The sequence below is a fragment of the Carcharhinus amblyrhynchos genome, chromosome 14 (assembly GCF_965287045.1).
Source record: "Carcharhinus amblyrhynchos chromosome 14, sCarAmb.v2.hapA, whole genome shotgun sequence".
Classification (NCBI taxonomy): Eukaryota; Metazoa; Chordata; class Chondrichthyes; order Carcharhiniformes; family Carcharhinidae; genus Carcharhinus; species Carcharhinus amblyrhynchos.
The window spans coordinates 47,352,634-47,373,273 of NC_137337.1; the positions used below are offsets into that span (position 1 = coordinate 47,352,634).

Consider the following 20,640-nt stretch of genomic DNA (forward strand, 5'->3'; position numbering starts at 1 on the left):
TGACAACTATTTCACATTTTACAAATACAACTCCTATTTACAATACAGGTCTATTAGAAACTTGATTTTTAAAAATAATTATTTTGTTGTAGGCATTGCTGGCAAGGCTAGCATTTATTGCCTATCCCAATTTGTCCTTGGACTGCATAACTTGTTAAGACATTTCAGAGGGGCACATAAAAGTAAACCTGTGGGTATGAGGCCAGGCAAGGTAAGGATAGCAGATTTCCTTCCCTTAAAGATATTAGTGAACCAGATTTTTTTAATAACAAATTTTGATGTCTGTCATGTCCACCATTGCCAAGATTAGCTTTTGAATTCCAGGTTTATGGATGAAATTTAAATTCCAGTAGCATGCCATGATGTAATTTTAACCTATGTATGCAGAGACTTGGCCTCTGGATGACTACAGTCATAGAGTCGTACAGTGCAGAAAAGGCCCTTCAGTCCATCGAGTCTGCACTGACAACTACCACTAAAGTCTTGCTAATCCCATTTTCCAGGCCTTGTCCCATATTCTTGAATTTTATGATACTTTAAGTGCTCATTCAAACACTTTTAAAAAATGGTTAGGTTTCCAGTCTCCTTTACCTTCCTAGACATTGCATTCCAGATTTTCACCACCCTCTTGAGTGAAAACATACTCATGGTGCTGTGATGGTTATTATGTGATGGATCACCTCTTCGTTATCCTATTGAATGATTCTTGACTCTCATATTTTCCCCACCTCCAATATTTTTATAAGTAATTAGTGAAAGTGTTCATTTGGGTACAAGATGCTCCTGAATCTGCATGTAATGTGATTTGAAAGAAATAAAAAATAGGAAAAACTGGAAGTAGTTTGACGGCATTGGTGCAGAAACACAGAGATAATTCAGGTTGTTGTGTTTTAAAATTAATTTATTACTCATAAATAAGCTCACATTAACACTGCAATGAAGTTACTGTGAAAATCCCCTAGTTGCCACACTAGCGTGTTTGGATACACTAAGGGAGAATTTAGCATGACCAATGCACCTAACCAGCATGGCTTTCAGACTGTGGGAGGAAACCACAGCACCCGGAGGAAACCCACACAGACACAGGAAGAACGTGCACACTGCGCACAGACAGTGACCCAATCCGGGAAGCGAACCCAGATTCCTAGCACTGTGAAGCAGCAGTACCAACCACTGTGTCACCCATGTCACAGAGGTAAAATTTTAACCCTATCTTACTCTGTCAATATTTTCTGTTTATATTTCGCATTTCCAGTATCTACACTGTTTGTCCTTGAGACTGACATAGTACTTGACTGGGACAGAGCTCTAGATGCTCATTGATGGCAGGTTGACACTCTGTAAGAAGTCTCACAACACCAGGGTAAAGTCCAACAGGGTTTATTTGGTAGCTGGTGTTGTGAGACTTCTTACTGTGTTTACCTGGTCCAACGCCGGCATCTGCACATCAGGTTCGCATTCTCACATTGCTGCTGCTTTGTTGCTCTCTGATTGACAGCTCCAACCATAATATTTCCGGGTCAGACAGGGCTGCAAACCGGACATCCTGTCGGGTTGGGATTAGTTCCGGGTGGTTGCTGCTACTGCATGTTGTTGTTCGGTGGTTGAGTTTTTGGTCAAAATGTCCCGGGGATCGAGCGCCGGCTTTGACCGTCACATCACCATCTTCTCCCCGGAGGGAAGGTTGTACCAAGTAGGTGAGTGAGGTCCATCCCGCCGGCAGCACACACACACACACTCACACACACAACCCGCTCAGTCATCACTAGGCCCATCCCCCACAATGTGGAGATGCCGGCGTTGGACTAGGGTAAGCACAGTAAGTGCCATCCCCCACAGCAAGGCGCCGGGGAGAAGCTGGGGCGGGGGGAAGGTGATAAGGGAGGGGGTAAACTGGAGTAAGGAAGACGGGTTGGGAGAGGAGGGGGGGATGGAGTGGCATTGGTCCTTAGGGTTGGGGGGGGGGAGGGGGAATGGAATAGTATTGGTACTTGGATAGGGGAGACTAGGGGGAAGGTGCTGACCCAAAAGTTAAAATTCTAAATTGCGGCAAGGCCAATTTTGATGGCATCAGACAGGAACTTTCAGAAGTTGATTGGGGCAGGTAAAGGGACGTCTGATAAGTGGGAGACTTTCAAAATTGTGTTAACTAGGGTTCAGGTTAAGCACATTCCATTTAGAGTGAAGGGCAAGGCTGGTAGAAGTAGGGAACCCTAGATGACTCGGGGATATTGAAGCCCTGGTGAAAAGGAAGAAGGAGGCATATGCCACACATAGGCAGCTGGGATCAAGTGAATCCCTTGAAGAGTATAGACGGTGTCGAAATAGAGTTGAGAGAGAAATCAGGAGGGAAAGAGCGGACATGAGGTTGTTTTGGCATATCAGGTGAAAGAGAATCCAAAGGGGTTCTACAAATACATGAAGGACAAAAGAGTAACTCAGGAAAGAATAGGATCTCTTAAGGATCAATGAGGTCATCTATGTGTGGATCCACAAGAGATGGGTGAGATCTGAAGTGAATATTTCTCATCAGTATTTACTGTTGAGAGAGGCATGGATGTTAGGGAGTTTGGGGAATAAACAGTGATATCTTGAGGAGTGTACATCTGACAGAAGGTGCTGCTAGAAGTCTTAAAGCACATCAAGGTAGATAAAATCCCCAGGACCTGATGAAGTGTATCCCAGGATGTTGTGGGAAGCTAGGGAGGAAATTGCGGGTCCCCTAACGGAGATATTTGAATCATTGTCAGCCACAAGTGAGGTATGTGAAGATCAAAGGGTAGCAAATGTTGTGCCTTTGTTTAAGAATGGCTGCATGGAAAAGCCTGGGGACTACAGGCTGATGAGCCTAATGCTTGTAGTGGGTAAGTTGTTAGAAGCTATTCTGAGAGACAGTATTTACAGGCATTTAGAGAAGCAAAGACTGATTAGAGACGGTCAGTATGGCTTTGAGAGTGGAAGATCATGCTTTTCAAATTTGATAGAGTTTTTTGAAGGGGTAATCAAGAAGGTAGATGAGGGCAGTGCAGTCGATGTTGTCTACATGGACTTTAGCAAGGACTTTGACAAGGTACCGCATAGTTGGTTGTTGCATACAGTTAAATCTTATGGGATCCAGCATGAGGTAGCCAATTGGATACTAAATTGGCTTGATGACAGAAGACAGAGGGTAGTTGTAGAGTGTTATTTTTCAAACTGGAGGTCCAAGACCAGCAGTCTGCCTTGGTGCTCGTGCTGGGTCCACTGCTATTTGTCGTTAATATAAATGACTTGTATGGGAATTTGGGAGGCGTGGTTAGTAAGTTTGCAGATGGTATCAAAATTGGTGGCATGGTGGACAATGAAGAAGGTTATCTTGGATTGCAATGGAATCTTGATCAATTGGGCCACTGGGCAGATGAATGGCAGATGGAGTTTAATTTAGATAAATGAGAGGTAGTGCATTTTGGCTGATCGAACCAGGGCAGGATTTACTCAGTTAATGGTAGGGTGTTGGTGAGAGTTATAGAACAAAGAGGTGTAGGGGTGCAGGTTCATAGCTCTTTGAAAGTGAAGTCAGAGATGGACAGCATGGTGAAGAAGGCATTCAGCATGCTTGGTTTCATTGGTCAGAATATTGAATACAGGATTTGGGACGTCTTGTTGAAGTCTTACAAAGCATTGGTAAGGCCACACATGGAATATTGTGTACAGTTCTGGTCACCCTATTGTAGAAAGGATATTATTAACTTAGAGAAAGTGTGGAAAAGATTTACCAAGATGCTACTGGGACTTGATTTGAATTAAAAATGTGGAGATGCTGATATTGGACTGAGGTAGGCACAGTAAGAAGTCTCATAACACCAGGTTAAAGTCCAACAGGTTTATTTGGAATCATGAGGTTTTGGAGCACTGCTCCTTCATCACTCACCTGATGAAGGAGCAGCACTCTGAAAGCTTGTGATTCCAAATAACCTGTTGGACTTTAACGTGGTGTTACGAGACTTCTTACTGAGTTATAAGGAGAGGCTGGATAGGCAGGGATTTTTTTTTCCCTGGAGTAGGCAGCTTAGGGGTGATCTCAGAGGTCTGTAAAATAGTGAGGAGCATAGATAAGATAGATAGTCAACATCTTTTACCAAGGGTAGGGGAATCTAAGACTAGAAGGCATAGGTTTAAGGTGAAAGAGGAGAGATACAAAAGAGTCAAGGGGGGGAGGGGTAGTTTCTTTCAAACAGAGGGTTGAGAGTTGAACGTGCTGCCACAGACAGTAATATAGGTGGGTTCAATTTTTTCTTTGAAAAAGCACTTAAACAGTTACATGGGTAAGATTGGTATCGAGGGATATGGGCCAAATGCAGGCATTTGGGACTAGCTTAATAGTAAAAACTGAGCAGCATGGACAAGTTGGGCCAAAGGGCGTATTTCCATGCTGTAAACCTCTGAGAGAAACTTGGGGGGTGGGGAGGAGGGGGTGCTTAGGTATGGGTGCTGGACAGGGTGATGTGGGACATAGAGGCAATGGGTGGCACTAGAGTAGGGTAGACATGGGCAATGGGAGTGCTGGAGTAGGAGGGGTGACTAGAGGCAGGTTTGCTGCGGGAGGGCAATGCAGAACATAGTGGCAATGGGTGGTGCTGGAGTAGTGGAATAATGTGGCGAAGGGGGCTATGGGAGGGATGACTGGAGGCAGGATTGCTACGGGAGTGGCGACTGGGACGAGGATGCTGAGTTGGGGTGAGTGGGGCAAGGACGCTGGGTTGGGGTGCTGGACTAAAGGCAACTTAGGGGGGGCAGGAGACTGGGGTAGAGGGTGACTGGGGGCAGGCCCCTGGGTGGGGGGAGACTAGGTTGGGGGGGGTGACTGAGGGTGGGTGCTGGTGTAGGGGACACTGGGAGTGATGGGTTCAGGGTCAGGGGAGACGAGCTGGAACATTGGGAGGTCCTTCAGTACAATGGACTCGGGGAAGCCTGGGGTTGCGGGGTGGGGGAAAGGTGTGGTGGGGAGAAGGGAATGTGGGAGGTGGAGTGTGCTTGGTAGGGGAGACTGGCAAAGTGGCTGTGCTGGAGTTGGGGATACAAGTTGGGGGTGTGGATTTATTCTGGAGTAGGAGAGTTTGTGGGGTGGGTGAGGGAGAGAATCTGGGATAAGGGGAGACCTGGAAGTTTAAGGGCAGTGGGGGGGGGCAAAATGGTAGTAGGGAAAAGGCCAGGCACTAGTGAGGGGGGGCAGGGGGAGCCTTGATTTGGGGCAACGGGGGAGGTCACTCATCAGAGGGTGTGTCAGGTGGGATTGGGTAGTCGGGGCAGTGTAGCTCTATCATAGCTGCTAATACCTAGACTGTAACTTGTCGAGACATTTGACATCTGGTAAATGTTAGCAGTGGCTTTGTGATGTAAAGACCAAGTTAGGTTTTCAGTATGAGATTCATTGTAGTAAATCGTTTTGTTGTAGCAACATGAATTGAACTTGGGTTTCTGTGTTATTGATGCCTAAGACATTTTGAATTTTTTTTTTTGCAGAATATGCTTTTAAGGCTATAAACCAGGGTGGTCTCACTTCTGTTGCTGTTCGTGGAAAGGATTGTGCTGTAATAGTTACACAGAAGAAAGTACCGGTAAGTGTAGACTGAAGTACCTGTGGTGACAGCATTTAAAATGGCTAAAATCAAAATACTGCAGATGCTGCAATCTGAAACAAAAATAAAACGTGCTGGAAAATCTCAGCAGGTCTGACAGCTACTGTGGGGAGAGAATAGACCCAAAGGGCCCGATTTTACCATTTTGATTCTAAGTGCCAAGTCCACGCCAACGCCCCCCCACCCCGAACTAGACCAATTGTGGCTCCCTGCTCCCTCCCCCACCCAACCGATTGCGCATAGAATGACAGCGAACCTCCCCTGACATCCATCTGACCTGACCTGCTCCTCCCCCCACCAGAGAGCCATCAGTCCCACCCCCCCTGCCCTCCCACAAGAGAGCCATCTGACCCACCCCACCCTACCCTATCAGTGAGTCATCTGACCCGCTTCCCTCCTGCTGTCCACCAGAAACATCTGACCTGCCTCCCTCTCTCCACCAGAGAGCCATCTGACCCAAACCCCCAACCATCATCACCACTGATTTGAGTCAAAGCGCCGCTGGAAGCTCTGAAATTACCTTCTCAGGAGCTGGGATGCCAGAATTGGACCTTTGCGGATCGTGTCTGTTTCGCACCAAATCTGGACAAGTGAATGCAGCGGTAAAGGGAGAAATGCTGGTAAGTTTAGGCGTCCAGCCCATTAAGTCCTGATCACAGCCATTTTAGGCGATTGGTAAAGGGGGAATGGACGCGGAAGCAGTTGCAGATCATGCTACTTGCTTCATGCCTGACTTTACCAAGTTTTTGCACCTGAAAATGGGCTCAACCTGATGGTAAAATCGGGCCCAACATTTCGAATCTAGGTGACCCTCCGTCAGAGCTGACAAAAGGTCATCTAGACTTGAAATGTTGGCTCTATTCGGGAGGAGTTGATATGGTTTAATTAACAAAGATCCAGTCGAGTGAAGAAACTGTTGCTAAAGGTTATAATGTATAGTTGTTCCATTAACTACATGGTTCAAATTCCAACATGGTAGTTTGGAAATTTGCATCTAAATGGAAAAGTCAGGAAATACAAGTGTGGATGCTGTGAAAATGAAAACAAATATGCATTTGTTATTTAAAAACCCATTGGTTCAATGGCATGCTTTGGGGAAGAAAACATTTGATCTTGTCTACTCTGTCCATTGTACGATTTTGTTCCAACACCTAACATAGTTGAGTCTTAACTACCTATCTGGAGAGGTTGAGCAAGCCACTCTGTTGCCCCACTACCTTCTGAGGGCAACTGGAGATGGGTATAAATGCCAGCCTTGCCTGCGATAAATTTGTTAAAGATATCTCTTATGTTACTGGCAGATGACTGATGTGAATGAACAATCAAACTTGAAGACCAAGTGGCTAAACGCACATCTTTGGACTGTGGGAAGAAACCCATGTAGACACGGGGAAAATGTGCAAACTTGGCACAGTCACCCAAGGCTGGAGTCAAACCCAGGTCTCTGGCAATGAGAGACAACAGTGCTAACCACTGTGCTGCTTACTTGAAATGCTGCCACCTATAAGCCTGTAGACCAAGAGCTTCGAAGTAGGATCAGCCTGGATAGCTGTTCTGGCTGGCACAGACACAATAGGCAGATAGCCACTTCCTATGCCATTAATATCTTTAATTTGCCTATGATTCCACAATTCACTACTTTCTAAAATATTGAAATTCAATAAGATCTGGAATCACCTTCTGAGATTAAATGCATGGCAAAACTTACATTGATTGAATTAAGGTAGCTGTAATTTGACTATTCTGAAAAGCAATTACAAGACAATCAAGCTTTGTTTCCGGTTGGGCTACCCAAAGATATCACGTGTAGTGTGTTGAAATGGCTGCCTCTAATAGAGAAGTTATATAATTGGAGATTATCTCGGATCTTAGCAGTATTATATTTGAGCTTTTGGATTCCTAAAATTCAGAACCCAATTAAATCCAAAAATATCTGTCATTTGTTTAGGCTGTCAGGTAAAATGTTTAAATTCCATTGTGATTAATCTCGCATTTACAATTTTAATCTGTGTTAATCTTGGTTTTACCCACAACAACACTTGAACCTGCAAGCCATGAATGGGAACTCACAAAGCAATGGGCCTGCTGAGCCCGTGGCTGATGGAGGGATTGTCTGCAGCTGGCTTTGGGTTCTCTCTCATTCTACAGTTGTCCTAGCCGCATACTTAATTTAAGGTGCAGCCTTCAGTTCTTTATTGTGTATGCTCCTTAATCCAGTAGTTCAACTTGTCTTTCAGGATAAGTTATTGGATGCTAACACAGTCACTCATCTGTTCCGAATAACTGAAAACATAGGATGTGTAATGACAGGAATGACAGGTAAGAACCTAAAAAACTGATTCAGATTAAGGTTCTCCTTTTTAGACTAGCTGACTTTGCTTTAGATATCAAATCTATTTAATTAACGTCAACAGTGGAAACTGAATCTTGTCAACAATGCAATAAGATGCATGAAATTTTTTTTTAATTCTGAAAATACTTTGATCAGACAGCATCTGTGGTGAGTGAAGCAGACTTAATCTTTCAGGTTGATGATGAAAGATATTTGCAGTACTTTCTGTTTATGTTATTGCATGATCTGAGTATTGACCAAATCTTGTGCCTGGAAACATGGCCTATAATGTCCAACAAGATCTCTTATCATTAACTGAAAAGAAGAACATAGTTAAGCAGAAAGTCATTGTGTAAGATGAGACTCTTGTTTGCAAAGTGGTCTTCCTTACTAGTATTTGTAAACCCAGATTCGGTGTCACCTAACCAGTACTACTTGTTTGTTTCACCCTTGTTTCATCCTTTATCATGGTGGCTGTTTCATCTTTCGAGTTTCTAAAATTAACAATGAAAATAAATTAACCTTGCTTACAATTATTTACACTGTTTCTTGAATGTTGATCTTTTTCACCTTTTAATTTCTTTATTTGTTTTTAAATTGCAGCAGACAGCAGGTCCCAGGTTCAGAGAGCTCGGTATGAAGCTGCAAACTGGAAGTACAAGTATGGCTATGACATCCCAGTGGATATGTTGTGCAAACGGATTGCAGATATTTCCCAAGTATACACACAAAATGCTGAAATGAGACCCTTGGGATGCTGTAAGCAACTTTATGTAGTATAAGATTAATGCAACATTGGGTTTCTGCTTCAAATCGCAGTTGCAAGTACTGCTGGAGTATAAAGTCATGTACGATCATGTGTTTTAATGGTCTATCCAAAATGACTTTCCAAATTATTTTCTTAAAGGTATTAATTGAGAAAACATCAACCTATTAAACAAGGTGGTCATTCATTTGAGAGGTTTATTACCATACCCTTACTGCATTTGAAAAAAAGAGTGACTCTCCCATTGAATTTGTGGATTTAAGATAATGAATAGCTGAGCTACAGAGAGCAGAAATTCTCAGTTCTTTGTTGTATTAAAAAAGGAAAGGATTTGCATTATACAGTGCCTTTAAATCCTAAAACGTAATTTTAAAGTCACTCTTGTAGGGAAATAGAACAACCAATCTGCTCACCGCAAAGTCCCATGCATAAGGTGAAGTGTTGACCAGATAATCAATTATTGATGTTAGATTGGGATAAATGTTGGACAGGACTCCAATTCTTGATTGCTCCTCCGTGCTGAAATTCTAAATTTAACTGAGGACAAGAATGTTTGTGATGCCCCTCAATTGTATATTCACTGAGTCTCTTGCATGAATATTGGCCATTTGTGCTGGCTGTACTGTCAAGTCTTTGAAATCAGCAGACAAGACATGTATAAATAATCTGCAGGAATGTCACTTCAATTGAATATTTTGATACAGTGTAGGATCATTGGTATTTACATCTATTCTCCAAAGTGGACAAGAGGTAGAATTCATTGAGGGATCAGGTTTGTTAATTCAATGTAGTATTTTCTTAAATTTAGAATTCAAAAAGGAAGCTAGTGGCTTCATGCCATCCTGCGATGATGTACTCCCTGAAAATGCTGAGCAAATTTCCATTCTTACAGAGTTCAGGAAATTATTAGAATGAATATAGAAATCTTGTCATGGTGTGATTCATGCTTCTACTGGATTCTAAAGACATTAAATAACAATAGCAACTAAGTAACAAAGATCAGATTGTATTCTGGCAGCAGAGAAAATGTTGAAGGAAGATTTAATCAGTTTTGTTTTCCATTGAATAGTTCACAATCTAATTTTTTTTTCCCAACTGAGTTGGCTGCTCCTGGAACACCATACTTGAAACATGGTAGCCGATTCCAAACATTTATTTTAAAAGGTAGTTGAACGAAAAGTTGATGCTGAATTTGCAGGTTTATAGACAAAAGGATGGGATTGTGGGATTAAACATGGCTCATCTTTCAAAAAAACCTGCAAGAGCGTGGCAAGTTAAATGCCCTTCAGTGCTGAGAGTTTCTGTGATTCTGTTAAATGCTAAACAGAAATGAGATTTTTTTTTTAAAAAATTCAGTTTGAATGTTCTGTTTTATAGGTATGATTCTGGTAGGTGTTGACGAAGAGCTTGGTGCACAGGTTTACAAGTGTGACCCTGCAGGTTATTATTGTGGTTTCAAGGCCACTGCCGCAGGAGTCAAACAGACAGAAGCTACAAGTTTCTTGGAAAAGAAAGTTAAGAAAAAGCTTGACTGGGTATATGCACAAACTGTAGAGGTATGAAAGTAATTAATTAAGTTGAATTTCCTTTTTTTTCTCTTTTGTGATCAGCTGTAGATTAGTGATTTTTGTAATTCTGATTTTGAAATGTTATTTTCTTTTGTTGCAGACAGCAATAACTTGTCTGTCCACAGTGCTGTCCATTGACTTCAAGCCCTCTGAAATTGAAGTAGGGGTGGTTACAGTGGATAACCCTAAATTTAGGTAATTAAAGATCATCTTATTTACTTAATTGTCTAGTTTCAGTTAACTATTTATTCCTTGGTGATTTGTGGAATGCAGCATTACAGAAGACATGAGTTATTCAAAGTTAGAGGAACTTGACAACACCTTTGTCAGAATGTGGGCCATGTGTGTTAAAATGCATTGAGCTTGAAACAGCTCTACTGGAATGTCTGTGTGCTTTCCCTGACCCCAACTTTATATCTTTGTACTTAGTTGCTCCTCTTACAACAACAGAATATTGAAAGGCCTGGATAGAGTGGACATGGAGAGGATGTTTCCTCTAGTTGGAGAGACTAGAACTTGAGGGCACAACCTCAGAGTGAAGGGATGCTCCTTTTAAAACTGAGATGAGGAGTAATTTCTTCAGCCAGAGGGTGGTGAATCTGTGGAACTCATTGCCACAGAGGGCTGTTGAGGCCAGTTCATTGAGTGTCTTTAAGCCAGAGATAGATTCTTGATCAATAAGGGGATCAAGGGTTATGGGGAGAAGACAGGAGAATGGCGATGAGAATTATATCAGCCATGTTTGAGGCTGCTCCACCATTCAGTGGGCTGAGTGGCCTAATTCTGCTTCTATATCTAAGTTAAAAGGCACCTTTCTGATCAAAAATAAAATCTTTTCACTTGCAATCTTACATCGGAAACAAAACCTGCTTTGAACCTTAAGATATTTGTTTTTCGGAATGCGTCTTTTAATTTTGATTTATATGAAATCTTGTAATCTTTTGATAAAGACAGTGGTTAAAATATGTTTATCACATCTTTTGGGTTACAACATGGTGAAACTGGGTAGTGCAATGTGTTAAAACATTAACTTTGCACCTGTAGAAACTGTATTTGAATGTGATTCACATTGAAATAATATGTAAGCTTGTTCTCTAGGTTACACATAAACTATTTACTCAGAATCAACTGGAGTCACAATTAGGCCTGGTCTTCTTATATGCAGTATTTGTAAAGTGGCATTAAGTGGTATCTTAAGAGGCCATAGTATGTTTATAATAGAAAAGGGAAAAATCCGTACTGATACAATTCAAAATCCTTTGCTGAAGTTGGGTTTAAGTCATATAATTGGGTAAATGGAGTTGGAACCTCGACATGGATTTGGGAGATGCTAAGACTAGATTTTTGGGATTGCAAAGCTACCAACATAACCAACCTGGGGATGGGGGAGAAAGGTACTTGTTGATTGGTTGCACAGCATACATCCTTCCTCATTTGACTTTATTGGAAAGACTTAACAGACGGCCAACCTGCAACTCGCAGTTTACTAGGCATTTCAATGTGAAAATTGGCCCCAAAGAAAATGATATAAACTAATCCCTGAATGGTGCTTCTCCTCAGGTGTGACATTAGGTCAGTACTCAGCACTTGAGTAAATTGTCCTTCAGAGTTAAAACTTTAAACAAGTGAACTGCTTCATTATAACCTCCAGAACAGTTTTATGTCTTTAACATTTCTCTCTACAACCTTCATTCTTTAAATATTTCGATTTTACTTTGAGCAGCTTAGAAATTTTAAAATAGTACAAAATACAAATGGATTTAATTCTCTAATTTATCTTTGAATTTTTATTTCTAAAGTATGTTTGAACATGAAAAGCCTTTTTTCTGACAATTGTTTTTTTTTGCCCCAGGATTCTTTCAGAAGCTGAAATTGATGCACATCTGGTTGCTCTAGCAGAGAGAGACTGAAATTCCACTTAGTTTAAGATTCTTTATTTGTTACATAGAGAGCATTGTTAATGGAAGACTTGATTGCTGTAACAGAATGCCATCTACACTGTATTTTAATCCATACAAATAAAGCTGAGATTTTGGAACATGCTATTGATTAAAGTCATGTTTACACAATATGCTCTCATCTCACCTAGAGATCAGGTGCTGGCCTTTTCTGTGTAAAAAGAGAGAAAGCGAAGGAGCTTATCTCTCCTCATGCTGCTTCTAAACTCCCAAACCTCACACTCCAGCCAGAACCTATTATTTGGAGATGAATAAAATGGAATGTCCTGAATCATTAGATGCAGAATGTAACTATTTCAGCCCATTGAACATGACAAAGGAATTGTTTGACAATAAGCTTCTGGGAGTGTGTTAAAGCACAGTTTGGGCACCAGTGACTTTCATCCACAGTTACTAAAAAGTTTAAAAACATCTTTGGTTTGTCTTTAATACAATTAAATAGAAGATTTTAACAGACCGATAATTTAAAACCCTTTAATTTTTAAAAAATGAATTAAGTCTCTGTACTACAAGTCCTGTTTTATGTTTAGCTTTAATGTTGGTCAGTTAATGGGGCCCATAATTTTGTTAGTGTCACGAGTTTAGTTTTTAAGTCTTTTTGCAATGATCTGATGTAGAGACATGTGACCCAATCTGTACCATTTTGGAATGGCCTCTCCTGTTCAAAGAACAAAGAAAATTACAGCACAGGAACAGATCTTCCAGCCTGTACCAACCATGCTGCCCGAATGAACTAAAACCCGTGCACTTCAGGGGACCATTCCCTCTATTCCCACCCTGTTTATGTATTTGCCACTATCGTATCTATTTCAACCATCTCCCCTGGCAGTGATTTCAGGCACATCATCCTCTGTGTTTAAAGGAAAACTTGCATCGTACGTCTCATTTAAACCTTGCCCCTTGCACCTTAATCCTCTTCCACCTGGGGAAAAGCTTCTGACTACCCACTCTGTCATGCCCCTCATAATCTTGTAGACTTCTATCAGATCACCCCTCGCTTTCCAGCGTTACAGTGAGAACAAACCAATTTTTTCCAACCTCTCCTCTGAATCGCTGTGCAGAAACTGACACAAGTTCTGCACACATGAGGACAACCTCAACCAGGATCTTGGGTTCACGTCACACTATCTGTAACCCCTGCGACTTGCCTGGACTTGCAAAATCTCTCTAACTGTCCTAGCTGGAGACAATACACATCTCTTTAACCTGTGCTTAACCCCCCTCTCCACTCATATTGTCTGTACCTTTAAGACTTGATTACCTGTAAAGACTCACATTCCAACCATTATTTTGTAAATTGAGTTTGTGTCTTTATATGGCCTGTTTGTGAAGGGCTCACCTGATGAAGGAGCAGCAGTCCGATAGCTTGTGGCTTGTGCTACCAAATAAACCTGTTGGACTTTAACCTGGTGTTGTGAGACTTCTTACTATGTTTTACCATGCCAGTGAATGAAAGCACATTGTCATAGAAAATAGGAGCAGCCCTTTAAGCCTGTTCTGCCATTTGATATGATCATGGCTGATCCTCTTATTTCAATGCTACACTCTGTTGTCCCCATATCCCATGATTTCCTTCAAGTTGCCTTGATGTTTGTGCCTTCAGTTTGTACTTTGACGATTAGAAAAGTGTATTTAAATACATCAAATCAGAAATAAAATGAAGGAGAAGCTCCATATCCAGAGGTTTGGGCAGTTTAAGGGGATTCCCATTTTGTGAACCAAAAGAGCAGCAGGAAGCAGACAATGGTGTAACAGGCAAAGTTGCAGAACAAGCCAGTGCAATACAGATCAGATGTGGACAGTCCAGGAAAAGCAAAACTAGGTGAAGTAGAGAGGTTTCTATGTAGGAAAGGGGAAAGAAAAGGATTTGCAGCTTATTTGGAATATTACATGTGTGTTGGGTTTGTGGTGCAAAGTGTTTTAATTTTTTGAGGCCAACAATTTATGTGTCACACTGCTAGGACTTTTAGTATAAGGGATTTCGATTGTTTTTTTAGTCTGGCGAAGGCTGTGATTTGTAGTTAGCTGCAACTTTTCAGAACTAGCTTCTGCTGCAAAAGTTAGATGCCCCCCTTGACCTAAGAGTGTTTATTCCTGGTATTGAGTGCCTGAAAAGTGAAGTAAAAATCTTTTGCTTTCAGCACAAATATTTGAGGATTTTAAAAAAACTGCTAAACAAGCAAAATAAATGTGTGCCTCCCTGTTCCACCGAGCTTGAAATTATTGTTTTGATAATTCTAGGTTCATGAAATTTAACTTGAATTTAGTTTTTGCTATGATGATGGTCGATTCTTTTGATATTGCTGCAACAGGAGATAACTGTTTGTTTTATGGGGGGGGCATCTAAAGTAAATGAAATACATCAACTTAGTCTGATTTCACAACTTCAAAACACTGATGTGGCGCTGTAATATGTCCATATCTTCTATAACAAATTGTAACTGAATTGCATATGCAGTGTTTCGCATCTCATTTCAGAATGATGATTCAGCGTGACCTGCCTTGTTAACTGAAAGCCATTAAAATTAGTCACCAGCTATGACATAGCAGATATTCTGTAGACACCTTCCATAATTTTCAGCTGTACTTTTTGTCAATGTGCTATTTTGCAAGGGCAACCTAAGAAAGTTTTAATAGAAAATATTACATGCTTTTTAAAATACCTTCCAAATATATTTATATGTATGGTTATGAGGATAGGGCTGGGTGGGATTGTGGTCGGTGCAGACTTGATGGGTCAAATGGCCACTTTCTGCACTGTATGATTTTACGTGATTATACAATATTTTGATAGTAAGCACAATGTCAGAGTGAGGTTAATTCCCCATTTTGAAGACGGTTACTGCAAATTCTAACAATACTATCTCCTCAGCAAATTAGCAGGTGCCAGACAATCTGCTCAACTATACTCTCCTCACTAATTTATCGGCCGATTTTTAAAATTCATGCATGGGAGAGGGCATTGTTGGCAAGACATAGCACTTATTGTCCAATCCTAATTACAATTGTAAAAATAGGTGGTGAGTTTCCTTCCTGAACCAAAGCAGTCCACACAGTGTAGATTAAACCCACAGAGCTGTTAAGGAAGGGGTTCTAGGATTTTGACACGGTAACAGTGAAGAAAGAGCAATGTAGCTTTAAGTTAGATGGTGTATACTTGGAGGGGAACTGGCAAGTGGTGGTGTTCCCATGTGTTTTCTTCTAGATAATGGAGGCTGTAGGTTTGGGAGGTACTTTTGAAGGCGCCTTGACAAATTGCTGCAGTGTATCTTATAGATGGTGTGTACTGTTGCCACTGTGTGCCTGTGGTGGAGGAAGTGAATGTTTAAGACGGTGGGGAAGTGCTTTGTCCTAGGTGGTACTGAGCTTTCTGAATGTTGAAGCTACACTCATCCAGGCAAATGGAGGATATTTCACCATATTTGTGTGGCACAAATTATTGGTCACACATCACCCCAAACCTGAATGTTATCCAGGTATTGCTGCAATTATAACCAATGGGATTATATTACCCACAAGCCATACCTAGTGCTTGGCCAACATGACTGTTTTTGCGGAATCTAAAATGCTGCGTTCTTGAAAATATTTTCCATGAAATGTTTCAAGTTGATGTTATTGCTGAATGAATCATAACAGGAAGTCAACCTGATTTTCTATATTAAAAAGAATTGAAAAAGCATATCACCCCGTAAACAACAGCAAATATTTGACAAGTTTAAAGCTTTTGCCATCATTAATACTTCAAGACAGTGAACTATCTTTAGCCCAAGAGATAAATTGCTATAGAACGATACAGCACAGGAAGCCATTTGGCCCATTGCAGATCTTTGACAGAGTTTATACAATTAGTCTCATTCCACTTTTCTTTCCCCATTGGAATATTTCTCCAATTTCCTTTTGAAACCTACTTTTGAATCTGCTTCTACCACCTTTTAAGGCATTGAATTCCAGATCACCATGACTTCATAAAAAAAGTTCCCTTATCACCTGTGGTTCCTGGTTCCTTTGCCAATTAATTTAATTTTGCATCCTCTGGTTACCACTGTCACTGAAAATAGTTTCTCACGTACTCTTTCAAAACCGTTCATGATTTTGAATGTTTCTCTCAAATCTCCCTTGCCCTTTGCTTGAAGGGGAATAACCCAGTTTCTCTTGACTCTCCATGTAATTTTCAGGAAGTCTTCACCCCAAGTAAAATCCCTCAATGCCTCTCAAATGCTTTTACGTTCTACCTAATGTGTGGTGCCCAGAATTAGCATGATTTACATTTTAACATATCTGGGCCCCTTTCATTTATTACTCAATGTTTTTCAATTTCTATTTAGATAGCGTTTTAAACATTATAAAAGGCACTACACAAGCATTATAGGACTAAATATGACACTAAGCTGTGTGAGATATTGGGTCAAATGATCAAAAGCCTGGTCAAAGAGATTGGTTTTAAGGAGTGTCTTAATGTAAAAATCTAGGAAAGGCAGAGCAGGAATGCCACAAATTAAAGTCTAAGCAACTGAAGGCATAGTGCCCAGTGGCAGAATATGTAAGATCAGGGATGCTCTAGAGGCTGGAATTAGGGGCGCATAGAATTTTGGAGGGTAGTTCAGATGGAAAATTTTACAGTGATAGAGAGGGGCCAAACTACGCATTTGAAAATGAGAATGAGAATTTTAAATTCAAAGCATTGTTTAGCCAGGATCCAATGTGGGTCAGTGTGCACAGGGATAATGCAGGAATGATATTTATTGCAGGTTAACAGAATTTTGGATGTCCTCAAGTTCACAGAGCAGAAGGAGGCTAGCCAAGGAGTGTGTTAGAATAGTCAAAATTGGAGGTAATAATAGGAGATGATTTCAGCAGCTAAAGAACTGAGACGGGCAATATTACAGAGGTGGAAATAGTCTTGATGATGGTTTGGATCAGCCACAGAAGTTGCCAGAGGGAGATGGTATTGGTAGTAAGGGAGTGGAGTTTATGGCGGGAACCAAATTATTTCAGTTTTCTCAATAATTAAATGGAGGAAATTTCTGCTTATTCAGAACAGGTAAATGTAAGGTACTCATTTCAGGAGCAACCCCCTTTAGCTCTTTTCATTTCCCACTTGACATAATGACTTTTATAATGTTTAGTAATTTCTTGTATTCTTCAAATGCATCAGTATTAAATTGTAGAAAAGATCCAATAGTCAATTGATTGAGAGCGCTGTTCTACACTTTGTATGCCAGGTTCTTGCATACGCTATGCTTTGTAGCTTTGAGGATGAGGTTTGATAGTACACTGTGGTGTTGGAGGGAGAAAATATCTGAATGCAGGCTAATCCACAGATGATGCTTTGCACTTCCTAACAAGTTGTTGCATCATTTCTGAAGTCATTGTTTTCATTTCCTTCCATACTCCATTCCTTACTGACTCCATCCCTTTCCCTGACAACAGCCTGAAATTAAGCCAGTCTGTTCGCAACCTGTTGAGATGTGGAGTTCTGGTCTACCGACTCAAGAGCAGTACTGCCTCCTTTCAGGGGTCTGGCAGTGGCAAGGGCAACAGCAGACCTTCCCCTGGAATCGAGACACTGGGAACAGAGGTCTTCTGCCTACCAAGAGCTGCCAGCCAATCTGAGGCCAGCAGCACCACTGGGGAAGTTGTGGCTGGAAGGACAAGCATCGGAGTCCCAGGAGCACAGGCATTGTGGGGGGTGGGGGTTTTATGGGTGTGTGGGGGGGAGGTCACAGGGTGACTTTCTCCCCATTACCCCCTCCCCACTCACACACACACACACACACATGCACAGTCCCTCATTCCATCTCCCAAAGATAACAAACTAGATGTACAGGTTTAACTATTGGCAGGCCTACTTGCCACTGGGATGAGATGAGGCTCTTAAGTAGTCATTAACTGGCCATTTAAGGGCCTCTATTAGCGATAGTGTGGGAAGGTTGACCATGAACCACCCGGCCAGAATCAATTCTGGTGGAAGCGGGAAGGTGGTACGCCACTATCCCACCTAATGATATGCCCTTCCCACTTCCAAACTCGCCAACAGCAAGAACACAAGATTCTGCATCTGGTGTCACATTTGATCCCAAGATGAGATTCTGACTTCATGTTCATTCCATCACTGCCTGTTCCCACCTCCACAATAATATCTCCTGACTTCACCCCTGTCCCGGCTCACCTGCTGCTGAAACCCTCTTTCGTGCTTTTGTTATCTCTAGACTTGATTATTCCAATGCACTCTTGGCTGGTGTCCTATATTCAACCCTTTGTAATCTTCATTCAAAACCCTGATGCTCATTTAACTCACAGGAGAGGTGACAGCCTAGTGGTATTACGACTAGATGATAATTCCAGAAGCTCAGCTAATGTTCTGGAGACCCGGGTTTAAAATCCCAAAACAGCAGATGGTGGAATTTTAATTCAATAAAAAAAATGTGAATTGTGAGTCCACTGATGACCAACAAACCATTGTCAATTGTTGGAAAAATCCATCTGGTTCACTCGTGTCCCGTAGGGAAGGCAATCTGTCATCCTTACCTGGTCTGGCCTGCATGTGACTCCAGAGTAATGTGGTTGACTCTTGACTGCCCTCAGACAACTAAATGCTGGCCAGCCAGCAACGCCCATGTCCCAGGAATGAATTCAAAAAAGCTAGTCCTGTTTCCCATCAGTGCTGTGCTCAATAACTTAAACAGGCTCCCAGTCAAGCAACATCTTGCTTTTAAAATTCTCATTCTTGTTTTCAAGGCCTTCCAAGGGCTGGATCCTCCCCATCCTTTCTCTACCCCTATAGTCTCCTCCAACTCCACAACTCTCCAAGTGATTTGCGCTCCTCTAATTCTGGCCTCCTGCATATTCCCAATTATAGTTGCTCCACCATTGTAGTCATGCCTCCAGTTACCCAGGCACCAAGTTCTGAAATTCCTGGCTTACACTTCTCTGCCTCCCTACATCACTTGCTCCTTTAAGACACATTAAAATCAACCTCTTTGAGCAAGTTTTTAGTCTTCTGACTTAATATGTGGCTTGTCGTTTTTTATCATATTTCTGTGAAGTGGCTTGAGGCATTTTATTGTGCCAAAGCATTTACATAAATGTGAGTTGTTGCTGAGGTTGTTCTAAAGTTAGGGGAAGAAGCCACCCAACCGTTCTCGCAGGTAAACTTTTATATAACATACTGAGGTGGGAGGGGAGCAGCTGAAAATGTGGACAGCGTTCAGTTTGATGCTAAATATACGAGGGCTATTTTCAGTTTGATGGTATTCAGAAGCTTCAAAATTATACTCAGTAGAAGCCAGACTTAACTTTGCAATTCTGCAAGTGGGAAAAACAACATTTGATGATGTTTCTCTGAACTTGATACAACTGAGAATAAGGAAAACTAATAACGATTGTTTTTTTAAGAAAATTGTATTCCTGTCAAACTGGTGTATCACCACAGAAACATCCTTTCCAAATTATCTGTTGCTGTATTTGCCTTCCAAATAATGACGTCCCTTAAAAATAGCTGTCTACCAGTACAATAGTCGAAAGACAGTACAAAAGCTTTCATTTGAGGCCTCTATTGCCTTGAGGCGACAGCTTTATTTTTGATCTGCTTATCTTTTAGTTACTTCCTCAGAGCTGTAGTAGCGGAAGTATGAGGCTGATCACATGAAAGGCTAGTGCTCTTTGCAGAGGTATATCTGAGAGGAAATTTGTTAAGAGTGGAAATGTTGGCGGTGTATTTTACAGTTTAGTGAACTCATTTCTATCTGAGCGTTTGGAAAGGATGGGGCTGATGTCTCCATACATAAATTGCTCAGATGTGGAGAGAATTGTAAGGCAGATCTTTTGCAGAATGTAACCTAATGAAGACATATTTGTTGGAGCTTAGTTGAGACTAATAAAACAAAATTCTAAATGTAACTGTTTACAAAACAGAATAAACTTGAGGTGAAGTAGAGGAGTTTGAAGAGATTGAAGCATTGAGCCATTGTTTGTTAACTTGTACAAATTCTTCTGACATTTTCCATCCATCAGTAATAGAATGACTGGGTGAGTTTAAAAAAAAACTTTATTTCCTAAGCCATGATGCTTATTTGGAGCCATGATGTGGAGATGCCAGCGTTGGACTGGGGTAAGCACAGTGAGAAGTCTCACAGCTCCAGCTTAAAGTCATTTGGAGAGCCAATGCAGACTCCTTCTGCACTGTGTCAATTTTGTGATTTCCATGATTTTGAATTAAAAAAATACAATACAATGTCCATGTATAAAGAGCACAAGGACATGAAAGATTTGGATTCATAGTAACCTACGCAGTCTGGAATAGGATTAAGTACAAGCTGGATTAGAGATTCAAAGATATTTTTTTCACAGGGTGACAGGATTCTATCCTGGCATGGTGACACAGTGGTTAGCACTGCTG

The 20,640-nt window shown here is 41.3% G+C and overlaps 1 protein-coding gene across 1 annotated transcript; it reads left to right on the plus strand.

Moving 5' to 3' along the window:
- The first annotated feature begins 1,545 nt into the window (after positions 1-1,545).
- On the plus strand, positions 1,546-12,326 carry psma6a (proteasome 20S subunit alpha 6a). Its single transcript, XM_080202815.1, has 7 exons — positions 1,546-1,697; positions 5,503-5,597; positions 7,856-7,937; positions 8,554-8,709; positions 10,094-10,272; positions 10,385-10,479; positions 12,137-12,326. Exons 1-7 carry the CDS (start codon positions 1,622-1,624, stop codon positions 12,192-12,194), a joined length of 741 nt encoding a protein of 246 aa, XP_080058941.1. The 5' UTR covers positions 1,546-1,621; the 3' UTR covers positions 12,195-12,326.
- The last annotated feature ends 8,314 nt before the right edge of the window (positions 12,327-20,640 follow it).

Coding starts and splice junctions, on each gene's coding strand:
- psma6a (XM_080202815.1), top strand. CDS start 1,622: ATGTCCCGGGGATCGAGCGCCGGCTTTGACCGTCACATCACCATCTTC. Junction 1,698..5,502: donor GGGAAGGTTGTACCAAGTAG/GTGAGTGAGGTC, acceptor TTTTTTTTGCAG/AATATGCTTTTAAGGCTATA. Junction 8,710..10,093: donor AATGAGACCCTTGGGATGCT/GTAAGCAACTTT, acceptor TCTGTTTTATAG/GTATGATTCTGGTAGGTGTT.